The 19839-nt window shown below is 30.7% G+C and overlaps 2 protein-coding genes across 2 annotated transcripts in view; both read left to right on the forward strand.

The window, feature by feature from the left end:
- The first annotated feature begins 332 nt into the window (after window positions 1-332).
- Window positions 333-15490, forward strand: LOC140436669 (protein phosphatase inhibitor 2-like). The gene is made up of 3 exons (XM_072525701.1): window positions 333-493; window positions 608-769; window positions 7548-15490. The coding sequence occupies exons 1-3, from the start codon at window positions 405-407 to the stop codon at window positions 7789-7791; spliced, it is 495 nt and encodes a 164-aa protein (XP_072381802.1). The 5' UTR covers window positions 333-404; the 3' UTR covers window positions 7792-15490.
- Window positions 15491-18751: 3261 nt separating this feature from the next.
- Rab7 (RAS oncogene family member Rab7) overlaps window positions 18752-19839 on the forward strand; it is a 42193-nt gene continuing 41105 nt past the window's right edge. Inside the window, exon 1 of the mRNA XM_072525702.1 lies at window positions 18752-18910. The gene's annotated coding sequence lies outside the window, so the exon portion shown is untranslated. The remainder of the gene's footprint in view (window positions 18911-19839) is intronic.

Genomic DNA, 19839 nt, shown 5'->3' on the forward strand with positions numbered 1-19839 from the left:
ACATAAACATTTAAATTATATTGTCACTTTACATACAACTTTTTTTATTTCTTTAATAATTAAGAATATGGATTTTTAAGATTCTATCCATTTTTTGTTTATCTATTAATTCAAAACCCAAAGTCTAAAAATATTCCTTAATAGATCCATAAACACAAATATATAAATGTAAAGTAGCGTTTACTGTTTCAACAAAGCATACTAAAAATGCCGTATAATCCACATGCTTTTCTTTATGTTCTTACGGGTTATGTGCATCAATGCGATAAAATTAAGATAGCCTTTAGAATAGTTAAAAAATAATGACGTTTGACAATTTAAAATTGACTTTGACGTATCGCATTTGACATTGAGTTTGATGGCTGAGACTCTCCCCTGACACCCTTTTTAATTTTGTTGTTATAATGGCAGAAAATCTAAAAAGACGACCCAGGAAAGGGATTTTAAAAAATTCTAGTAGTTTTGACAAACAAGATCCGCAGTTTAATGCAAAGTAAGCTTAATTATTTTAGCTATAATCCAAATTTATAATAAGGGCCTCAATTAAGTTAAATGTAGGAAATTGCACATTTATATATTCTATATTTAAATTCCGAAATCATTTTAGAAAACAAAAGGAAACGAAATGGGATGAAATGAATATAATAGCTACGCTCCACCCTGCAGATAAGGATTATGGGCATATGAAAATTCAAGAGCCCAAAACACCCTTCAATTATATGGAACAGGATAATATAGAAGAACTAGATGCCAGTGAATTAGCTGAAAGGTATTTGTATTATTAAATCATACAAGTTTCTGCTGGCAATAATTTGCAGCACTAATAAAACAATTTTTTAATTTATGTAAACTGGACCCATGATTGTTTCTTTGTATAGAATATTTATTTTTCCATAGGTTCAGTTGTATTATTTTATATAGCTACTTTATACGCATCTTAAAAACGTGTTGTACATAATATGCAGTTAAATTTTGAATCATTAATCAGTTATGTCATACATATTTATATTTACATAAAAGAAGGTGCTATATTAATCACTGTATATATTATATGGCTGCTTTAGAACAGAACTAGTCTATGTCCGAAATCACAACTTTTCAGGAGAGCAATTTGAAGTTTTGCAGAAGTTTGGTTTTCCATTATTTTGTTTTTCAAACATTAAAGTTTACTTTGTGCATACTTTTCATTTTAAAACTTTTACATTACTATAAAACTAGTTTTTTTTTGTTTCATTATTTTAATAAAAAATTAGCTGGACATAGACTAGCGCTGCATCAGAATTATTAGTGCAGTAGTAGCTTATCTGGACTTATGCTAGTTCTACACTAACAATATTCTTCATTTTTTCAAAAACATGCAGTTGCTATTTAATTAAAGCCAAATGAATGAATGATTAAATAAATTAGGTACTATTGCTCATAAAAATACAAATAATATTTTATTAATATGTCACTGATTACAAAATAAATTATAAAAATAGTGATTTCTTAAATTAAGTTCCCTTATGACTTTAAATTCAAATAGAAGTCATGGTACATGGTCGGAGTGACCAATAATTTACATAGATATTTCAAGTCCTCTAATTTCTTTGTACTAATAGGTAAACTTTCAGCATTCAACATTTGCAGGTCATTATGAACTGACAAAGTTTTTCTTCTTGACCTATGCTCAGTATTAATTCTGATAAAATTCACATCATCATAATTGTATTTTATAAATACAGCATTGGGGTGATTGGGCTCAACCATTATGACACATACCTTCTGCCACTTGACATTTTCATTTTTCTCCATCTCGTTACAAGTATGTTTTCTGAATTCAACAAAATATTAAGATTCATCCATTTCAGTAACATTGTATGGAATCTTTCTACATGCTGTTCGTGCAATAAGGTACCAATGACTTGGCATGTATATAGCATCATTTTTTGAAGCCCTCTCAACATTACTATGTATTCTATCACCTTCGTTTTGGCTATGTCCCTTTTCCAAGAAAAAGTGGAAAATTTTAATTTTATGTTTAGCAACCAGATCTTTATACATTACGACAGCATTTCTGTTGAGATTTTGTCCCCCACAGTTATCAGAAAAAAAACACATTTCTTGTTTTCCTTCCAGAGCCTTTTCTTCTATTAATTTTTTAACACAGGAAGCTACTTCATTGCAATAACCTTTTTTTATGAAGATCATAAATACTCTTTGTATTTTTGATTGTAAACAAAAAGTTTTCAACGATAATACAACTGAGATACATCTAAATAAGGCGTTTGAAGAACTTGTTGCATATCAAAAACTGCTGCAAAATAGGTATTATCATTTTCACATCTCTTTGATTTTTCTTTTGTTTCTCTTGCAAGCATATCTTTCTTTAAATGGTACTCAATTAAATCTTTCATTTAATTTCTTTCTTCTTCATTGCTGTTTTTATGTTTTCACATAGGTCACATAAATCCTTTTTTTGGTTTAAATGGATACAACATCGCCTCTTACTTTTGTCGAAAGTTCCATATCCATGGAGGATCCATCATCTACATCAAAACTGATATTACATTCAAAACATTAGATGTCTCTAACTTTAGTGAAGAAATGGTGTGTGAGTGCTGTGCGATTTCTCTGTTTATCGCCAATAGGAAAATTTGTGTTATTAGTGTTTATCGTTCGCCATCAGGAGAAGTTCAGAGTTTTTTGTGTAAATTACATAATATATTGGAGCTATGCAGTAAGTCATATCATGATATTTATATTTGTGGGGATCTAAACATTGATTATCTTGTCATGTCTAATAATAAGCAATCTTTTAACGAGTTTTTAGTAAGTTATAATCTGAGAGTCACATCTGAGGCTCCTACAAGGGTTTTCGTAGATAAAGTAGGTAAAACATCATCTACAAAATTGGATTACATATTGACAAATATCGAACCACATCTTTATAAATCAAATGTGTTCGAGGGTCACTTCAGTGACCATAAAGTATTTTCACTTAGTGTAAATTTGCAAGCCAATAAAGTATCGAAAAAAGATAAAAAACCCATCAGTTACAGGGATATGTCAGATGAAAATGTGCGGATGTTTAAAGCAGGGATTTCTTCTACAGTTTTTGATGAAGTTTATTCACAATTGAATGCTGAATATGCCACAAATTCATTTGTTAGCATTTTAGATTACAATCTAAATTTATATTGTCCAATAAAAACACGGTATAAAGCACACAAAACAAATAAGGCTACATGGGTAACAAATGAGGTAAGACACGCTAGTGAAAAACTAAAAAATCTACACTGGATAGCAAAAAATATAGGGAGTCTCGAGTCTCAAGATACCTATAAACAGGCAAAAAAAGAATATAATTCTCTATTAATAAATACTAAAAAAAACTTTCATAGTGACTTAATTAATCAATCTTACAATCTACCAAAAACAATTTGGAATTTAGTAAACAGTGAAACTGGTAGGCAAAAGAACAGGTCTGATATTATTCTACATTATAATAATAAAATTATTACCAAGTCTTGTGATATTGCTAATTCGTTTGCCTCATATTTTGCTACAATTACAGAATACAATCTTCAAACTCATTTTGGCACATCGTTACCTTCTTCTTGTACTACCTCAAAAATGTGTAACAAAACATTTTTCTTTTTACCCGTAACTCCAATTGAAATAAAAAATACAATCGATCAACTAAAAAATAAGCCTAGTACTGGTATTGATAACATATCTGTAAAAATAATAAAACTGATAAGTGATCATATATCAATTCCTTTAACCCATTTAGTTAATCTCTCAATAACAACCAGCCAATTTCCATCCATATTTAAAATGGCAAAAGTTATTCCAATCTTCAAAAAGAATGACCCTCATGATATTTCAAATTATAGACCAGTATCTGTCCTTAGCATAATTTCAAAAGTAATAGAGAAGGTTGTATACAACAGAATGTTAAATTTTATAGAAGAATACAATTTATTAACTCCAACCCAACACGGCTTTAGATCAAAAAAGTCAACACTCACGGCTGCATGCAGCTTGTTTGAGCGTATTTATGATGAATTAGATAGTAGAAACCACGTGGCAGGACTATTTTTTGATCTATCACGTGCTTTTGACTGCTTAGACATAACATTTATTCGCAATAAATTATATAACGTTGGTTTTAGAGGGATATTAGAGATTAGAGGGAAGAGTACCACAGGGATCCGTGGTGGGACCATTATTATTCCTAATTTTTATTAATGACCTACCAGATCACATAAGGGCACTTATAATATCAATGTTTGCTGATGATACCTCGTTAATAGTCTCTGCACGTACACTAGAGGAATTAAAAATGAAAATGAAGACTGTTGTTGACTGCTTTATACGCTGGTGTAATACCAACAGACTAATATTAAACATTGACAAGACGCAAATTATTTATTTTCATTCATACAACTCATCTAAATATGACTACATCTTAACCATCCACGATAGAAACAATATGTTATCTTCCACTCACTCTACAAAGTTTTTGGGTGTATTCATTGATTGTAATCTCAAATGGTCAGAGCAAGTGAATTCAGTGAACATGAAATTGAATAAAGCTTTTTATGCTATATCTAGAATTAAAACACACTACCCATCTCGGCATTAATGAACGTTTATTATAGCCTTGCTTACAGCCACATGTGCTACAATGTAATTTTGTGGGGGAACTCAGTAGATAGTAACAAAGTGTTCATTAACCAAAAAAAAAATTATCCGTAAAATTTTTAATTTGGATTATCAACAGTCTTGTAAACCAGTTTTTATTAAACATCAAATTTTAACTTTCTACTGCCTATATATCTATAAATGTTTACTTTATGTCAAAGAGGAAATCAATTCATTTCCAGTAAATTCAGACAATCACTACTACAATACAAGAAGTGCTGAATCTTTACGAGTTCCTAAACACAGAACATCCAAATTTCAAAATTGCTTCAGATATATGGGACTGACCTTATACAATCATTTGCCAAAAACTGTGAAAGAAATACCACTTATCTCTAAATTTAAAAAAAATGTTAAAGATTTACTCTTAAGAAAAGCATATTATTCTATAAATGAATATCTTGAGGACAAACTGCAATAGCTTCATATTTTACTTGTAAAAATGTTATTTTATATATTTTATGTTTTGTCAATTTTTTTTACACTGTGAATATTGTATTATACACATTAATGTTTTTTTATACCAAATTCTGTAGTGACGTATCCTATACATTTATTTTGGATGTCTTAAAGGATCAATAAAGATGACTATGACTATGACTAAAGAGGTTCAAATTTGTATTGAATAAAGATCTATACATTGACAACTTCGCGAATTGTTGAATATTTTTATTTATAGTCTTCTTTATATAAATCATACATTTTTGTAATATTTAGATTTTAATCTAAATATTGCCTCTGTGTATCTTTTCGGCAATAATGGCTTTCTACCCTCAGAAACATATTGATATGATCCATCACTGACTGTTTTATTTTGTCAGATAATTTTGTAGCACAGACATTTTTTCCCCTTTGATTATCGCCAACTGTATTCAGTATTTTATCTCTTTTAATTTGGCACAATGTATTCAGGAAAAACATTTTACAAACTCTTTCCTCCTTTTAAGAAGTACAAAGATAATAGAAATAAGACATAGACCTGCGTGATCTGTCAATGTTTCTTCATTATCCTTATTATCAACATCATTAGTGAAGTCATCAGTTTTATAATTCCTTACCCTCGAGCGCATAATAGGCTTCTCCTCTACATAATTTATAATAAAATCCTAAGGTATAGGCCAATAACAAAAATTACTATTTGCTAAAATATAATTATGAAAGTAACCTACATAACCTAAAATGTAAGTTAATTAAATTAAACTATTTAATTGTACAAACAGGAACTATTAAAATTATATTAATATTACTAATACTTACATTGTTGTGACAGTGCCACCATATACTTCTCCTTACTCAACATAAATATTTGAATTCTCAAACAGGAAAAAGGTTGTTTTTAGAGTACAATTTTTATTTGTTGATTTTGGGGTACAAATAACACAAGCTAACCTATGTTTACAAAAACTAGACTAGTGCTGCCATGATCTGCCGAGTGCAGAACTAGTCTATCTCGAGATAGGCTAGTTCTGCACTCATTATCATCATCATCATTTTGGCTTTACAACCCTGTGTGAGTCCTAGCCTCCCCAAGAATTTTTTTCCAGTCATCCCCATCCATCGCTTTCCTCCGCCAAGCATGTATTTCCATATTTCTCATATCTTGATCTATGTTATCTAGGAATCTTGTTCTGAACCATTTAGGACTGGGCGTATTATTGTTTTGTAGAGTTTTACTTTTGTATTTCTTGATATAACTGTAGATTTAAAAAGGAGATTAAGCCCAAAATAGCATCTATTAGCCGTGCAAATTCTGCGGTTTATCTCTGCGGTAGTGTCATTTTCAGTATTGACGAGCGTTCCCAGGTATACAAATTCATTAACTGCTTCGATGACGTCGTTTTCTATAACAAGTGGCCGTAGTATTTGTGGTTGCGTACCTATTTTCATGTATTTCGTTTTATTGGTGTTTATTATTAAACCCATTTTTGTAGCCGCTTCCTTTAGTGCTACGTACGCCTCTCGTGCTGCGTTTTCCGTTAACAAAATTAAGATAATGGACATAGACTACTTCAGTATTATTTGAAATGCTTAAATAATTTTAAACCTGGACTTATATTTCTACAGTAAGTACCCACTATAACAAGGACAGTTTTGGTCAAATAAACAGCAATTTGGACATAGTCTAGTTCTTTTCTAAGGCAGCGAATATATTCATGAACATTTTTATTATGTTTTCCTATTTTAAAAAAATCGATAATAAAGAAATATAATAAATCTTTTTAGCAATGGTAAAAGATATTTTAGAATGAATAAGTTTATATGTGATTTTTTACTATATGTGTGATTATGCAATTTTATCCTCAGGGCACCTATATTCATCAATTATATAGTTGTTAATAATTGACAATTACAAAACTAATTATTTCTTTGACATTTTGGTCTCCACTTCAGAACCCACTTACAAATTAGTTAACTTTAAATGCAAATTTAAGTGAATACTGTCATGGACCCCAAGATTAAGTGAACACTAATTTAAAAAATTATTAGTGGACTTAGTTTAAACTTCGCTATTTTCTTGTGGCATTTTAGTATTATTTACTATCTTTAATGGAAATAATAAAGATACAAATTGAAAAATGGTACCAACCCATGATTTTTATTTAATATAGAATAGTGTAGCTGGTACAAGTCATTGCACAGTGATCAAAATATTTTTAATTTGTATTTTGAGAATGATTTAAAAGTGGAAATATTTTGATGCTACTGTTTCGTTTTATGTATTTTGGACAGAAATTGTGGTTAATTGGTATTAAAGGTAGTAAATAATTCTCTAATGTAATGTATAATTCTTCATCTTTACAAAATCTGTGTGCCAAACCCTCGTATAAGGTATATATTGACTCTTTAATTTATTTAAGGATAAGGATAGCAACTGATCAGCCCCCCAAGGTGATGCAACATGATGATTCTGATGATGATTCAGAAGGTGAATTGACAGATGATCAGAAAAAGAAAAAGAAAGAATTTGAATTAAAAAGGAAAAAGCACTATAATGAATTCCATGCACTTCAACTGGCAAAAAAATTATTGGAAGAGGAAGAAGATGATGAGGATGAAGAAAAGCATCATAATAGCTCTGATAATCAACCTTCTTCATCGTAATAAGTAATAAATTATTATTACTAAAATTTTAGTAGTAGGTTTTCCATATGTTGTGATTATAATACAGATTTAGAGATGACTGCAGTCTAAAAAGTGAATTCAGAGATCAACTTGTTTTAATTCCATGTTGGTATTATAAATATATCAATTTATTTATAATCAAAATTTAACATATTTCCAAATATTTAAATATTGAGCAGATAATTCTTTATTTATTCTTTATATAATCTTACATTTTTATTTATATTTGGTATCATTTATTTATTTTAAAACTATGGTGTGTGTCTGTGTACTCTAAGCCTAGTACTTGTATTTCAAAATTTTATCTTTCTTAAACAGTATTTAAACATGTGTGTTATCTATAGTTATTGCATGATATAGTGAGTTAAATTTTGTTTTTAAAAACTTTATGGGAATTGTATCAAACAATTTGTTATTTCCCTTTTCACCTTTTACTGTAAAAACTCACCACTACTGTAGCTACTTTCCATTTGAAGTAAAATAGTGATTTTATTGATTTTTTTGCAGAAATAACTAATATGCTATGAGAGCAAAAATAGAATATTACCTCCGATTTTTAATCTAATGTATTAATTTTGGTGAAATTTTTGGGAATTAGCTCTACTTCCCTCCTTATTCAAAGTCTACTCTATGCCGATATATGCTTATTAATTTTTAGGGGTGAAAACTACCTCTTATTGCCAAAATTGAAAAAAACTAGTAATATAAATCAAAGTACTTTTTAGGCTTTAATAGCATTTGATACAGTTAAGTAAAGGTCTTTTTAGACATTATTTTTGGTTGGCTGAATAATTTAACCCTTATAAACCACCCCCTTTGATAATAAAATATGTTAAAAAAGTGATTTCTTAATATTTTAATCAATTTAATATCTAATTTAAACAATTTAATATAGGTATTTTTCGTCAATGTTTTATTTCGTTTTTTCATTTTTTAACCCTTAAAAACAGCCCCTATCTTTATAAAATAAAAAATTCATTTGAATATATCATTTATTTATCTCTTTATTAAATATAAAAGTGGAGAAAAAATTATCGTTGCAGAAAAAAAATAAAATTTATACAAAAGATATATAGAAAAATATTTAAAAAAATTTTAGACATTTAAAGAAACAGTCATGTCACTAACTTATTCTAATCTATATCACTGTCGCCACTGTCATTCATTCCTTTCTCATCTTTGTCAGAAATTTGAGTACTGTTTTGGCAGTAACACCTGCACATCCCCCACATGTAGCGTTACAAAAAAGCCCGATCTTTCTGCAGGTGCATAAATTACTGCATCCTTTTTTGCAGTTGTAAAAAATTATTTCTAGTAATTCCCGCGGTGCAGATGATTTGTGCAATTTTAAGGGCTGCAAATATCCATTAGCATTATTCCATCTCCAATCAATTGGATTGAGAGCTCTATTGTCTAGCCGAATTTGAATTTGGTAATAAAGCCTCTTATTGTACTTATCCAAAGCATGAAATGCACATATGAGCGTATGATGCCAATTTTTAGCAGTGCTTTTCGTTGTATCTTTAATAAATGAATCATACTGCATTGTCTCGATTAACTCTTAATTTTATATTTTATTTTTTTTTAGTATGTTTAGCTGCTCAATATAAAATTATTCCACTGATCCACTGTATCTCCCAGCTTCTAGAATTTTTTCTAGTTTGCTGGTGGTACTGCAAAATATCTGTGCTTGCTGTCCTATTTTCTACCTGATGAAAGATTTTTTTTGTCCTTGCTGAAGAATGGCGATATTGTATCGCAGCCAGTAAAAGCATGTGAAAATGCTACTAATTTTGCACTGTTAGAATAATAAGCTTCAAAATTTTTTCATGAATAAAGCAATGAAGGGACGTTTTGTTTTCCTAATTTTAGAAAGCAAATTTCTTCAACTATTACCTTTGTGGACCAAAATGGTCCACATCTTCTGCTACAATAATCTTTTGGAACTGTGACTCATTTCACAAGGCGATTTCAACCATTACTTTATCAGCTTCGCCTTGTTCTTGGTCTAAGTTTGAACACACACTCTTTCATTTTTTAAACAGGAATTGTATACATGGTAACCCAAACATGCATGTATATATAAATTCCACCTTTCACCAGAAGGTGTGAAAAGTGTGTAGTCGGTATACCGAGATCCTACTTACATCTGCTCCAAAATTCGTATATGCTCCAAAATTGAAAAAAAAAAATTCGTTTTTTACAAAACTTTGTACATTTTAAATATACCGTATCCATTAAAAAACCATTTTAAAGGAAATTTGAAGATTTAAACCACATTGATCGCGTCAATTCAAAATCTTTAATTTTTAAAAGATAAGGGTTAAAGGATGCAAGCAAAGTGATACTCGCGCTATCAACCTAACTTAAAATAGTGATATCTCTTACAGTTTTAATACTACAGAAATGAAAAAATCCAAATTCTTGTCAAAAAACAGTACAAAAAAACACATTTTTGTACTGAATCATGTTTTCGTATCTCTTATCAATTTCGAGTTATATGGAAAAATCCAGATTTTTAAGAAAATTTAAGAATGCACTCTATAATTTGATCTTATTATATTCAAAAACTATGCATTTTAAACTAGTCCAACTTTTTGAGCATAGAAATAACACTAAAATAAAAGGTATTGTACAAGAAAAACGATGTGTTTAAATTCTGGTGGATGCAGGGTTAAATATACTGCTCATTTTTTGTTAAAATATATGAGTGATCTTTGTTGCACCGTATCTCGCTTATTTTGAATGCAATCGACATTTTATAAAAAGCGTTCTCAGCATTATACCCGTAAAATCGATCATTTTTCTTATTTCAAGTTGAATGCATCGATTCGAGCATTCACAAAAAAGTCTTTTTTCACCTACCATATGTCGCTGTGTATTGCAACTAGAAGATTACTGTAAAAATAAATCTATTTGTTTTTTCATAAAATACAACAATGTTTCTTACACTTTTTTTCGTTAGATATGTAGGTTTTAAGCAAAAAATTTAAAACCGTAAAAAAGGTATCATTATTCAATGAAAGTGGCAAATTTTCAATCAGGAATAACTCAAAAAGTATTGAGTTTAAAAAAAATTATAGAAATTTTTTGTTTAGAATTAGGTACTCTAATGACTTGCGGGGTTATTTTGAGCAAAAAAAGTCTTCTTCCGAGAAGGTGTGGGAACCACCACCAAGATAAAAGCATATTTTGGCATAGCGTAGACTTTGTTTCTTGAGCTATTCCCTACTTACTGTGACACTATCAAGTAAATTGATCCAATAGGACGGAATTCGGAGCCAAATATCCTCATTGACTGGACGGACTATAAAGGGACATTTGTCTCTTGTTTTGATAGGCATCGCTTGGCTATAACTTTTAGAATTTGAAGCACTTTTTGGTCTGTGAGTTCACTGTCAAGAATAAATCAAAAAATGTGTTATTTTATTTTTATTTATTGACTATTTAATAGCTATTAGGAATTGCCTTTTGTTATTAATACAAACTTTTCCCAAAATAGGTTTGTCAATCAGAATCAGACGAAACTCGTAGAGAGTTTATATGATTCTTATTTTTATTATTTAATGTCGCTGTCTCAAAATCATCTGCTTCATTTATATCTTTGAACATTGAGCTAATTGTATTGAGATCATCCTATTGGCTACTTTAGTATAACATTAAAACATCTAAATATTTGAAAAAACTTTTAAATCTAGTAACAGAAGAAATATATAACTTTTACATACTACTTTACATTATTGAATTACTCACAAAGCTATTTTGGGAGTCTGTAACCAAATCTGGTCACATATATTGTCTTGGTCTAATCTAAAATATCTCAACCTACTCTGCAGATATGTATTCCCATCATACTACAAATTTATGTAGAAACGCCTAATTTGAAATACTAGGATGTGTAGAGTTAGGTTCAGATGTTTCTGAATAGTGTCAAATTACTGAAACAAAACTTGTCTATCATTATATTCCTGTGACTCTATTTTATCCACTTAAAGATAAAAGAAGAGACTAAAATTGAAACGTTTTACTGAATGATTTTATTTTTTCTGTATACAAGAAAAGACCAAATCAAAAACTTTATTGTCTATATTTTTTGTAACAATAAATTTGTATATTTTGATCAGAATTTATTTAGAACTGAAGATATCTATTTAAAAATCTGATTAGTGCATTACTATGTACATTATATGCGTTGTTAACAAGTCGTGTTAGATATTAAAGATATATTGGAAGTAGATATGTTTAGTATATATTAAAAAATAAAGGTAGTAGATGTTTTTAACAGGGGAGTCTGATAAAACTCAGTGGTAAGGATGATGTCTTGTTGGTGATGTTGTGCAGGATGTTTATAAAGCTTTTTTATATAGGAAAACAGTGATATTAAAGTAAAAAATAAGTTCCTGCTGAATAGTGCTTTATTTTTGCACCTGTGTCTTGATGACATTTTTGTGTCTGCTATCTGGCTTTTGTTAATTTAATTAGTTCATCTTGCTTTTTACAGTCCTTTAATCTTTATACAAGAATACAATTCAAGACTAAATCTGAACTTGTACATTGCCATTAACTATGAGATAAGTGGATTAATTACCTTAATATTTTAATGTTACAAACAAAAAGCTCTACAAATTTGACAGTTTCCCTTCTTTTCCCTATGGCCTCTAAACTGCCAGTATACAGCTGCATTGAACTGTTTAAAACATCTAATGCTAAAATTTTATGTAGAAAATACGCATAGAGTTCCCCCGCGTATATTTTGCTCATGGATACCTGTGCTTCCACGAAAAACATCTGTGCCATGTGAAATTTGACAAAGTTTTTACATTTTTGAAAGTATTTCTACATGGGCAATCCTGAGTGGACGATATTTCTTTGACAATGTATTGGCTGTGTTCAAAATAATTATTTGTTTATGGAATATCCATAAACTGATATGTGAAGTGTATACAAAAAGTTCAGTGTCTGTAGAAGAACTTTGATATATAGATAGGTGCCTACAACATTTTACTTAATTCACATTTCCTTAGACTTTTGTAAACGGCGTTTTGAAGATTGAAATATACAGGCTGATTATTAAATAATGAATATTATGTTACCTGCAGATTCTACTGTGGAAAATGTTTATTGCTTATTATAAAGAGTGGTATATTTCAGTTACATTTTCACATATAAATGTAAATGGAAAGATAAAAAGAAAAATGTTACAGTTACTTTAGCCACAGAAAAAATCTTTTGATTTTAGTAAAGTCATATTCTTGTGACAAACAATATTTCGAATTATAAAATGTAAAACTTAATAATTGACAGATAATAAATAAATACCTCTGTACCAATTTATAGAAATACAGATTAAGCACGAAGTTGATTCACAAAAATTAACGATATAACCCATCTCTGCTTTCTGTTTTCAATTTTATTGATTCTATTGTGACACAATGGTAGGAAAATTTCAAGTAAAAAGTTTTTAAGTCTGTTATGAAATATTACTAATGTGAATAATATTTATTAAAATCTCAGAAACTGAATTTTTTGTATTGTATTAAGATGTTATATTATTTTCAGAACGGAGCTCATATTGAAGTGGATTTAAAGACAAAAAGATTTGTAACGATTATTTTATTAAAGATGTGAAAATATATAATATTTTTGTGAAATAATAATATATTATACATAAAGCAAATATAAATATCACCTTTTAAGAAGCAAACTATGAAATATTTATTTGCGATTAAAACACTGTTCTTTATTCGTGACTATCTGAATCTACTTTTTGCTTAAAATAATTTACAGAGAAGTTTTTATTTATATTATATCTCACTTTTTTACCAGTGGTGGTAGTGTGCGATTGGTGCATCTTCCGGCAGTTGTAATGTGCCTCTAAAAGTCACCACATGCTAGACATGGTCATAACTAACACCCAATCCATTACAGTCATTTGAGATAGTTGTTATCTATCAGTTGTACTTTGCCTTATCTTCTTCTTCTTCTTCTTTATAAGCAATTCTGCTTGTTCATTGGCAGATCAATTACTCTATGGAAGGTGTCACTCCATCTTTCTTGATAAATAGTAAGTGTTAGACTGATTTCATATTATTGTGGGACCCTTCTGCTTGAAAGATCTTGAAGCTCTTAAAAAGAAAAGTTTCTTTTTGGAGTGTAGGTGTTTAAGGCCGTTGTGTGATACTCTTCGTATTGAAATATTATTTCAAATGAGTTCCACACATACACTACATCTGTTTGCGACTTGTGGTTACGCTTTGGCGCCTGCTGTCAAGTTTCTTATGGATCGAAGTCTTGCATCAATAGTTTTAAAAACCTTTCTCTCGCTACGCCGCTCGTACTCACTCACTCTACCTTTTTATTTCCTCACCTCAGCATCGCGATTTTTAACTATTTTTCAGTGGCCAAAAAAATCGCATAGATGGGGACTTCGGCGTACCTTTTTCTGGTTGGCGTGTTGTTGTGTATTGTTTTATGAGAAGCTATAAAAAAGATGGTCACTTAATCTTGCCAGGAGAAGTTTATTGAAACCAGTTGTAGCCTGATACCCGGAGTCTGTATAAGTAGGCAACTCATTTAACATACATATGCCTCAGCAACCCTTTAATAAACCCGTTAAGAATTTTGTACTGATGCATTGGTTTCCGCTCATACAGTCTATGGTCTAAATTAATTTCATCCTATAATAATATTATGTCAGCGACTGGTCGCTAAGCCATTGACTCAGCTTCTTTTGAACTGATGATGGTAACTAGTATTTTTATTTCACACACACACACACACACACACACACATATATATATATATATATATATATATATATATATATATATATATATATATATATATATATATATATATTATATATATATATATAAATCCTTTTTGTTTTTTTTTTTAATTACTTATTTACAGTACACGGTTTTATAGTTATATGCCTAAGGCAAAATTACATTTGAAATACTTTATGCTATTTTTCACTAAAGCTGTTCCCGATTATTTTCCATCTTCTTCTGCTTCTCGTCTCCATTCCAAGTCACATACTTCCTTTAAGTCACTCAACCTTTTGTATCCATCTTGCTCTCGTCTTTTTCTCCTACTGGACCTCGTACGTAAAGCCACCTTTGGCATTCTTTGTTTATACCCCAACCACCTCATTCTTTGTGTATTGGCATATGCCGTAATTTCAGGCTCTTTTGTATTGCTCATATACTTCATGGTTGGTTATTTTCCATTCTTCCTCACCTTGTATCCCTCCCAAAATGTCTCAGTATTTTACGTCACCATCTTTCTAGCTGCTTCTCTTCAACTTTATTGACATCTCGAGTGCATATGTAATAGTTTCTTTTTATTTGCTAAAGTTTTTATTTATATAAACCGTTATTTCTTGTCCTTCACGAGTATCATGGTAATGTGAATGAAAACCAACCCATGCGAAATATCTTATACGATAGTTACGGATAGAAACATTATTTTTATGTTAGCTTGAAATTGAAGATGCTCTCTTTAAAAAGGTGAACATGATTGAGGTTAGTGGTACAAATAAGTAGCCCCAAAAATTGAGTTAGAAATACTCGATTTCATTGACGTTAACATAATGTACAAAAATATCTTTTATTTTATAAATGTAGACGCGCTATATGAAATTTATTGGAAAATATATGCTAAAAAAACTATTAAACTGTTTTTATTGTTTACCTTTATGCTTTTGAACTTCAAAAAATAAAAAACTAGTGGGACTATTTACTGTGGAATAGTTCATTCGATTGCATATAATCAGCTTTAATTTGGGAATGCCTAAAAAGTATTTTCAATTGAAATTGTGGTTAATTCTAAGTTAACTGTGATGTTAAGTTAATAAATAATCAACTGTAATAATGACTCACTTCGTATTACAGCCGATGATTATTTGCCGCCCATTTATATTATAATCTCGTACTAGTTGTTCCATCTCCCTTGATGGAGGTTTGTCGGAGTCACCATATGGAAGTTATGCTGATCACTTAATTATCTCATTCATACTCTCATCTTTCCATTTAATTAAGAAATGAATTAAATTCTTAATATAATAGACGCTACTTAGATCAATACGTCATTTTGTTTTATCCCTATACAGGGTCGGCAGGTTTCTCCTCGAGTTTTTATCTTGGGTCATCCATCCATCCTATGGCTTTACAGCCCAATTCAAGCCCTGGCCTCCCTTAGCAAACCTCTTCATGCGTTACGGTCTATAGCCATTCTCCTCCACGATCAACTGCCTAGTAGATTTCTGGATAATAGGTCTCTTCCCTTGCATTCACCAGTTTTTTTGGAAGCCTGTTTTCTTCCACCTTAAATACATGGCTGCCCATTGATGACGCTGTAGGCAGACAAACTAAGATAAAGGTGGTTCTTTATATTATATATTTCATAATTGTAATTCTAAACTCGGCACCTGCTGTTCTCATTTATAGGGCATAGTATTCGTCTCATTACCTTTCTTTCAAAGATGGATCTTCATCTTTACCTTTATTAAATGCCTGGAACAGAAATTTATCAACTTCATTTTTTTAATCTCGTTTGACTATTACAGGAGTGCTCGGTACTTTGGCAGATCAGCTATATATAAGCTCTCCACCAGTGTCCGATGGATCTTTTATTTGGCTCTGGTTAAGCCAGGGCTCGTGTAATTAAAGCTATGTTGAATCTTCTCATAGCAACGGTAAGTTATACTGAAGCAGCCTTACTGTGTTATAGGCTAGCCTGTGGGACTTTGATTGAAGTAATCAAGACCTCTCATGGTCTTGAAGAATACCTTTCCAAGTCTGTAATACACCTTGAAATGACTAGCCCTCAATGATTTGCAAGAGACCTCGTAGATCGGACAGACTAGGATTTAGCAGGCCACCCCTAACTTACTTCTTTTTAATAACACTTATTCCGTCCTAAGATGTAGGTTTTGCTTCCCTATCTAAACCTATTCTCTATTCCCTATTTATATATACTCATCCATTGCTTGTTCCAATTTATTAACGATCAGATTCGCTTGAGTCTGATCTAGTTGGGTATCAGGATGGTGGCTGATATTACCGCTACCTTGAATACTTTTGTGACATTGTTATATGAACAAGTCTGCTCGTTAGTACTCATAAGTTTTTATTAACCCATTGTTGTGATGGAGTTATAGTATTCTCCAGAGATTTATTTTTTTCCTCCTTAAATATTTCTGTGACACCGGTATTAATATTCTCCCAAAGTCTCTGTGTACCTTCGGATTTTGCTGGTTCCGCCCCTCTGGTTTTGTATGTTTTGTCTTTAGTCTACGTTCCAACAGCTATTTTTCTGGTTTCTTGAACTGCCTCTTCTGGGATCCGGACAGGCATTTGGTCATAATTGGCTCATAGTCTGTTCTTCTCAGAGCACTTTTTGGCTCAATATTTGGGGTGGAAATAGAGTCAACAACCGAAGTCATCCCTCTACTAGTTACCGTTATATTTTTATTTCTAGATGCAAATGAGTCACTCATTTCTAAGCATTCTTCTTTTATAGCATATCTCTTTTTTTCTTTTATCTCGTTGTCCATTTTTGTTCTCACGGGTTAAGAATATAATGTAATAAGTATCTCTGTATAAATATAAGTATAAGTTCTCAGGGGTGTCGATTAAGGTAACACTTTTTCCACTGTATCGTACATTCCCTGGGCACGATAGTGTTACATCTCGGGATTGGGGAGCTCAATAGTGGCAGCACAGATCTCACCATATAATGAGCCAATTGTGCGGCTGTCTTTTGAGATTTGTCCATTGAGCATGGTGTAAGTGTTCGGTTATGTATAATATGTATATGTGGTGTGTTGTGTGTGTGTGTGTGTGTGTGTGTGTGTGTGTGTGTGTGTGTGTGTGTGTGTGTGTGTCTTTGTGTGTGTGGGTCATGTTCACCCAACAAATTAACAGAAATGACATGCTGCAGCCCCTGTGTCATACAGTACTAAGGCCTAATTTTGTTTTCATTAGTTTTGGATCAGATAACAGGGAAATTGTAGGGTAACATTCCCTGGTTCGTAACGTAGGCTGATGATGTGGTGTTAGTAGGAGATACTGAAGGTGAATTAGAGCTCCTTGAGTGATGTTGTCAATTGGTAAACATCACAGGTTAAAAATGTCTTTAAAAAATTTTTTGAAAACAATTTCCGGATTGGAAATCGAAACGTAAAACAAACACAAAATGTAATTTTCACTACAATTAATAATTGTGGTTTAATCCCATGTAAATACCTACAATATTTAACTAATACATGTCACAAAAACCAGTTTAAGAACCTCTTGATGAAAAAGGTTTAAAACTTAAAATTATCAAAACAGAGTTTATAGTAGGATCTACTATGTTCATTTAAAGATATAGTTAAAGTTTGTTTAGCAGAAAATGGTTGACTTCAATTAGTGCGATCGTAAATATTATTAAATTTATCTGACTTGGCCCATTAAGACCTTTAACTCATGTAAACCATTGTTACCTGAAACCGGGCCTTTAGACTATTATCGGTTAACCCAGGATGTTTATAGTCGGTACTAATTGAAGTCAACCATTTACTGCTAAACAAACTTTACTATTACAAACACGATGATAACTTTGGAAGGTGAAATGATTAAGTATCCAAAGATGGAAGCGGTCGCTTAAAAAAAACACGAGGCGTTGAAAACGCAAAGAGAAAGAAACAATGTATTTAAATTATAAAGCTATAAAGCAAAATATAAAGTATTTTCTTGTATTACTGCTGAATAAGTTAATAACTATGTCACACATCCTATACAGTATTATATTATGAACATTTTTAGTCAGAAAATTTCCTTCACCTTGTAAAATATTTTTAATACCCCTCGTATAATATTACAGAAGATAAGATACTTATGTCATTTGTCAGATGTCTGTGTCGTCAAATTGTGACACTGACATTTGTTTCTTCTAGTTCTAAATAGAAATTCCCTGTGCAGCAATTCACGTTTCACATAACAAATAAACACGGAAAAAGAAACGCCATTTTCTGGTTGTCATAGGTTGTACGCAGTTAAATTTTTTGTGATAAAACTTAGTGTTCCTTTGTTATCTATTAACATATATAAAAGTAAGTTTTTCACATTTTTCATCGCTTACAATTAGATAGAAGTATGAATATTTATGGCTGATTATTTTGTTACAAAAATCAGCTGACATGAAGATATTTTTCCTATTGTCATTGTTAGAACATGTCACTCATATGGCTGTTTTTATCTATTTTAATCAAATTTGACGCCCCCTATTACCACACAATTCATTGATATATTTTTAGGGATTGATTTGAGGCCTTTATATTAAACAAAGGTCGAAATTATGTATCTTGTGTAGTGATGTCACAATCTTATTATTGAGATATTACTGGGAACTATTGACTCACCAGGTTGTTACCATCTTGCAGATCATCGTTAATTATTATCTCTATTCTTTATTCTCAGCTTCATGTAACTATATTTTCACTGTGGTTGTATAAAGTCTTTTCATTTTTTGTAAAGTTCAATTGGTTCTACAATGTTGATTTTGGAATGGTTAAAAAATAATCTATACTATCAATTCTTATTTTCAATTTAATTGGTGTACCTTAATTATACCTCTATTGTTTCAATTTCAGTCTAAGAGCAATTTTAGTTTAGCTAATGGAAAAGAAAATTTACAGTTTACAGTGCACATGCATACTCATACATGTGGTCTCCATTCATGTCTCCTTCTTTTTTGATCCCATAAGGGTTCTAATGATATTTTAAATATTATATACTGATTAATTTCTCTAGCCAATCCTTAATATTCTTTTTAAAGCACATACATTTTGGTTTTGTAAATATGTTCTAACCTTTGTTTAAATCTCTCTCTCAGCATTTTACATGTGTTTTCTATTGTGTTATGTTTCTGCAATCATCACCATGATTATTTGTCTATATTTGATATTAATAGAACATTATATTTCCTATTTCTTTCACTACATAGTTCAATGATACATTAAAAACAAATACAGATAATCTC

The sequence above is a fragment of the Diabrotica undecimpunctata genome, chromosome 3 (genome assembly GCF_040954645.1).
Source record: "Diabrotica undecimpunctata isolate CICGRU chromosome 3, icDiaUnde3, whole genome shotgun sequence".
NCBI lineage: Eukaryota > Metazoa > Arthropoda > Insecta > Coleoptera > Chrysomelidae > Diabrotica > Diabrotica undecimpunctata.

Coding starts and splice junctions, on each gene's coding strand:
- LOC140436669 (XM_072525701.1), top strand. CDS start 405: ATGGCAGAAAATCTAAAAAGACGACCCAGGAAAGGGATTTTAAAAAAT. Junction 494..607: donor GATCCGCAGTTTAATGCAAA/GTAAGCTTAATT, acceptor AAATCATTTTAG/AAAACAAAAGGAAACGAAAT. Junction 770..7,547: donor GCCAGTGAATTAGCTGAAAG/GTATTTGTATTA, acceptor AATTTATTTAAG/GATAAGGATAGCAACTGATC.